This window comes from Notothenia coriiceps, unplaced genomic scaffold (assembly GCF_000735185.1).
Source record: "Notothenia coriiceps isolate Sejong01 unplaced genomic scaffold, NC01 NC01_scaffold00001784, whole genome shotgun sequence".
In the NCBI taxonomy this organism is placed as follows: domain Eukaryota; kingdom Metazoa; phylum Chordata; class Actinopteri; order Perciformes; family Nototheniidae; genus Notothenia; species Notothenia coriiceps.
Window position 1 is genome coordinate 1 of NW_011334485.1, and position 5,247 is coordinate 5,247.

The window sequence follows — 5,247 nt, forward strand, 5'->3', positions numbered from 1 at the left end:
TGTGTGTGTGTGTGTGTGTGTGTGTGTGTGTGTGTGTGTGTGTGTGTGTGTGTGTGTGTGTGTGTGTGTGTGTGTGTGTGTGTGTGTGTGTGTGTGTGTGAGATTAAAAAAGACCAATTGCTTTTACAATAAATAAACATTGAATGTGTTTAATTGAATAGTAAAGGGGTTTAACGTTAGTGGCAGGTTGTGTGTGTGAGATAATAAATAAGACAGCCCAATATTTAAAAAAATTGTTATTCTTTTTCCCCTCATATTAAGCATATTTCGCAACTTCCCGCAATTTCACCGCATAAAATCACATAAAAACCCCGCATGTTTAATCGCATAATCAAGGATTTTTGCCCGCGTTTTTCTGGAGGGTCTAATTACCAGACTTCTTTTAATATGAATAATAAAATCTGATCTTGTGTGTCCAGCCTGCCAGTGTTCTGCTCAGGGCTCTCGCTACACCAGCTGTGACCATCTGACGGGACAGTGTGTGTGTGTGCCCAACGTGGCGGGGCTGAGGTGTGACAGCTGTGCAAACGGCGCCTATGGCTTCCCCAACTGCCAAGGTAATAACAACACACGCACACACACACACACAGGTTAAACACGACCAAGTGTCAGCCTAACATAACGGAAACAAGGTGTGACAGCTGCAGTTAATGAAACCTACAGCTGACCACTTACACACACATGCACACACACACAAACACACACACATCCGTTTTAGAGAAAATGCTATGGTTACAAGCGAGGGCAAAACTGCTCATGGAAGCAGAAATAATGTAAATTGCAATGACACTTTGTCAATAGAAAAAATGGGGCAAAACTAATGTTGATGCTAACTTGTGAGTGGAAACTAATGTTCATATATTAATTCTGCTAATAGATGCTTTCAGCCACTTCACGGATTGTTCAGATCTACTTTGAAACCATATTTGTTGTCTTTCTTTGTCATGAACAGCTGGTACCTGCCACCCTGCCGGCTCTGTTCAGTACGTGGTGCCACCTCCAGTGGGCCAGTGTGAGTGCCGGCGCCATGTGGAGGGCCCGGCCTGCGACACATGTAAACCTCTGTACTGGAACCTCTCCCCTGACACTTCTGATGGATGCACCAGTAAGAGACACAAGCAGCACATACACACACCCTACCCTATGTTTCATTGGCTTGATTGCACTAACTGGTGATCATATGTAAACTAAAGTCTGTATTTGCTGTCTCCTGCAGACTGTGAGTGTAACGTTGCCGGGACGATCAGCGGTGTGGCAGAGTGTGCACAGGTGAGCATTTTAAACTGTAGTTCCTCCTCTGAATTGAACATTTGAGTCAAAGTGTCCCCTCCTGGAAAGGTTATGTACTTTGATGCATTGAGCTCATGCATAGCTTCACATTGATGATTGAAGTGGCAATGGTAACGTTTGACTTCCACCCCTTTAGCTCTTTTCAAGAGGGTTGGTGCCGCTCTCTAAAGGGCCAGCTTCTCAAACCCTACTACCAGCAACACATGTATTATTCTACAGTCATTACATTGTCTAATCAACATTTCATTCATTGTGATTCAAGAGTTGAAGCAAGACATGTGTCTGTTGCCACTTTAAATACCTTGTATTTGCTATAACGTAGGTCATAAAGTCACATGTGTTTGTATGAAAGATAATTAGACAGAATGAGGGTCACACATGTTTTTGTTTTAATAGTAAGTGTTTCTTGTTGCTAACAGGGCTCTGGTCAGTGTCACTGTAAGCCAAACGCCTGCAGTGGAACCTGCTCCACCTGTAAAGACGGATACTACAACCTGCAGGAACAAAACTACTTTGGCTGCCAGGGTCAGTGCTCCTTAGCGTCGTTTAATACGTTTTTAATCGTTTTTTTCTCATAAAAGAAAGCTGGACTGCGTTGATGCTTCCAACCTGTATAAATGTGTGTGTGATGTTTTGTAGGTTGCCAGTGTGACATTGGAGGTTCAGCAGGTCAGTCGTGTGGAGAGAGGAACGGACGGTGTCGCTGCAGACCCAACGTGGAGGGACCCAAGTGTAATCTGTGAGCACAACAGCAGCTAAATAAATAATATGGATATATAGTTGTTAAGTACATGTTCGTGATATAAGGTTAAGTTGTTGTTAAGGAGATAAGGGGCTATTTTTTCCCATTTTTCACTCAAATGGTGTTAATAATGAATCTCAAAATAGTCTATATATTTTTCTTATTTTCCGTCCTTCCCCTATCCTTGTATTGGTCCTTTGTGATGCAGAAAGTACATGCTGTGAAATCAAATGGGAATTTATTAAGACATCAAAATACAAACGGAGAAAGGCAGGGCGCTTTGTCTTAACTTTTTTAACATTACAAGTTAAAGTACTGCATTCATATCTAATTTAAGTAAAAGTATGTAAGTATTATTAGAAAAATGTACTATAATTTATTACGGAAGAGCAAACCTACCAAAATAAATATATTTATAAAAATACATACATTGATTAATATGCCATTTAATTTACTGATTTAAATGTTAACCATACATGTAGGCACTAGTTGATTACATGTGACATAAATTGATACTTTAGTTTGAATGTGCTTAATAACTCATAACTTTTGGCTGAGATCTTTTTTTTTGTTTTGAGATCTCTGTTCCCCAGACCACAACTTAATATGAATGAGCATCCAATCAAATCCACTTTATTTCTATAGCACATTTAAAGTGCTGTACTTCAACAACTGAATAAAAACATAGCATAAATACATAAAAAACAGACAGGACATGAAACAAATGTAAAACATGAGACAATGAAACCAGATCAGAAGCCACAGACTGAATAACTCTCCTACATGACATAAAAACAATACAAAACACTAGTAAGATAAAAACCCAAATTAAAAAGCACAAGTGTCGTACCTGGTGATCCAGACCTTGTTTCTGTGTGAGCTTTTCCTTCCATGTAAATGGCTCTGGCTGTGTCTGCAGACCTCGTCCGGATCATTACTTCCCCGACCTCCATCATCTGAAGTTTGAGATTGAGGAGGGCACCCTGCTGGACGGCAGGCCGGTGAGGTTTGGCTACAATCCTCTGGAGTTCAGCGACTTCAGCTGGAGAGGTTACGCCCAGATGTCGCCCATCCAGGTAGGAACGAGTTACAACATCTGGCGCCGTTATTGAAGTGCTCTTTTCACTGCACTGTTAGTGTACAGTTATATTATTATTGTGCTGCTATTATTTGTAACTCTGGCACAACAATTTCCTTCGGGATGAATAAAGTCCTTTCTTATTTTATATTAACAATAGACAGCTTTTACTTTTATAAACTCCACTTTAAAGACTTTAGATAGTTATAATCACACATCATCTTAATTCTTGAAATGGTACAGATAGGTTATCTAATATTTAAACAACATGCACACATATAGAATGTATTTCAATATGTTTTGATATGATTAATGTTGGTATTATGCATTCCATCTTTTTGTGACGGTGGCCCGTCATTGATTCTCCTCCTGCACGAGATAAACAGCTTGTTCCATGGATACATGTTGAAGGCATGTTTCTCTTTGGTAGAATCACTTCTCAGTACATAGTCTAAGGGACCTTGGAGTTAAACATGTTTACTTCACATTTGACTCTTCTTCTGGTGCAATTGTTGAAAGAATATATGTTCAAATGTGTTTTTTACCGTCTGAAATGTCAAGAATCTTTCAAAGCACGAAGTGAATCTTGAAGAATAATATATTTCGAGCATTCTGAGCTCTTGGGTGTTTGAGCTGAAGAAGTGAAAATCCAAAGAGAAATATAATTGGTGGTGAAGGTGCTGGTTTTAAAGTGTTGGTTTGGTTTCTCTCTTTCTCTCGGTGTTTCCCAAATTCTGCTCCCTCCCTCCTTCATGTTCTCCCCCATCTTATCTTTTATCACCTTTTTAATCCTCTATCACTCCACCTACTCTCCTGTTGCTATTTAACTCATTAAATCTACTTCACTTTGTGTCATCCTTTCTTAACTTCCTCTCAATTTCTTCCCCCTCCATCATCTTCCTCTCCTCTCTTCCCACTTCCTTCTCTCCTTCCATCCTGACTTTACCCCTTTCCTCTTTCCTAAACCTTATCATTCTCTTCATCTTCGCCCCTACCTTTCCCCCCCTTTCCCCTGCTGCCTTGCTCGTTGGTCCTTCGGCAGTCCAAGGTGTTGGTTTCGGTGTCGGTCAGCTCTCCAGACCTCTTCCACGTGGTGCTGCGCTACGCCAACAGGGGGGGTGCGGATGTTCTGGGCCGGGTGTCGGTCATTGAGGACACTTGGAGCTACTACTGTGGTAACTGTGAGTGCTGCGAGGGCCCTTACTCTGTCTGGCCCTCAGTCACGTATTCCTGCATGGGAACAGGAAGAGAGAGGAGAGGAACTTCTTCTGTCTCTTCTCATTCCCTCCACACCTCACTACAGAGGCAGCGCAGGACACGTCGTCTGCTCTGTCTCTCTGTCTGTGTGCTCTTGATTTCCACGCTTTGCCCAGGATATCAGCCATGCTCCACAGAAATAACTCATGAATTCAGATTTTTTTTACATCCGAATTCCCACTGGGGATCATCAACCCATGGAAAAAGAATAATTCAAATTGATAATAAAACTTTTTCTGTGTATGAAACAGCCAGGAAGTTTAGCTACACTTAAATATATTGGTGTCAGAATGGTAAACATTTAGATAAGAAGCTCCCCATGAATATCAGGACAGCCAGAAAGTCCACACATTTTCCGTTGCAAAATAAAAGCCAAAACTGTTTTGGCCGTACCTTGGCCATTAAAATAAAATAAACACTTTCAGTATTACTTTAAAAGATTTGGCTTATCAGTAAAACTAATATACAGTATATTCAGGTTCCCTACTATTTCTATCCTCAAGGTTTATAGCACTTATTAGGAATTACTTTGGTTAAAGGCAATGTCTAAATGAGATGTAGTGTAATGCATAGTGGACATTTGTTACTATGCAAAGACAATCTTAAGTGCGTCTGGTTCTCACATTCTTATGACCTGGATTTCCAAACGCAGAAAAAGACAATTGAATGACTTTGATTGAAACATGTGCTTAATTCCTGGGTAAATCCGCTTCCTCCTTTCTCTCTGTGTTCCTGCCTGTGTGTGAGATGATGGAGGGATGTGTGTGATGGTTGGTGGTTTTCAACTGCTGTCGGTGGCGGCCTCTGCTCAATCTCTCTAACCTTTAGGGCCACAGATCAGTTCAGGGATTTTTAGACTAAAAGTATTCACACCCTCTAC

The 5,247-nt window shown here is 40.9% G+C and overlaps 1 protein-coding gene across 1 annotated transcript in view; it reads left to right on the forward strand.

Annotated features, from left to right (window-relative positions):
- Positions 1-419: 419 nt before the first annotated feature.
- The window catches only part of LOC104963860 (laminin subunit alpha-5-like), a gene marked incomplete at both ends in the record, with an annotated part of 6,700 nt that continues 1,872 nt past the window's right edge, over positions 420-5,247 (forward strand). The window contains 7 exons of the mRNA XM_010792522.1: positions 420-557; positions 953-1,105; positions 1,217-1,269; positions 1,710-1,815; positions 1,930-2,029; positions 2,952-3,108; positions 4,153-4,291. Coding sequence (XP_010790824.1) covers positions 420-557; positions 953-1,105; positions 1,217-1,269; positions 1,710-1,815; positions 1,930-2,029; positions 2,952-3,108; positions 4,153-4,291 — 846 coding nt within the window. The remainder of the gene's footprint in view (positions 558-952; positions 1,106-1,216; positions 1,270-1,709; positions 1,816-1,929; positions 2,030-2,951; positions 3,109-4,152; positions 4,292-5,247) is intronic.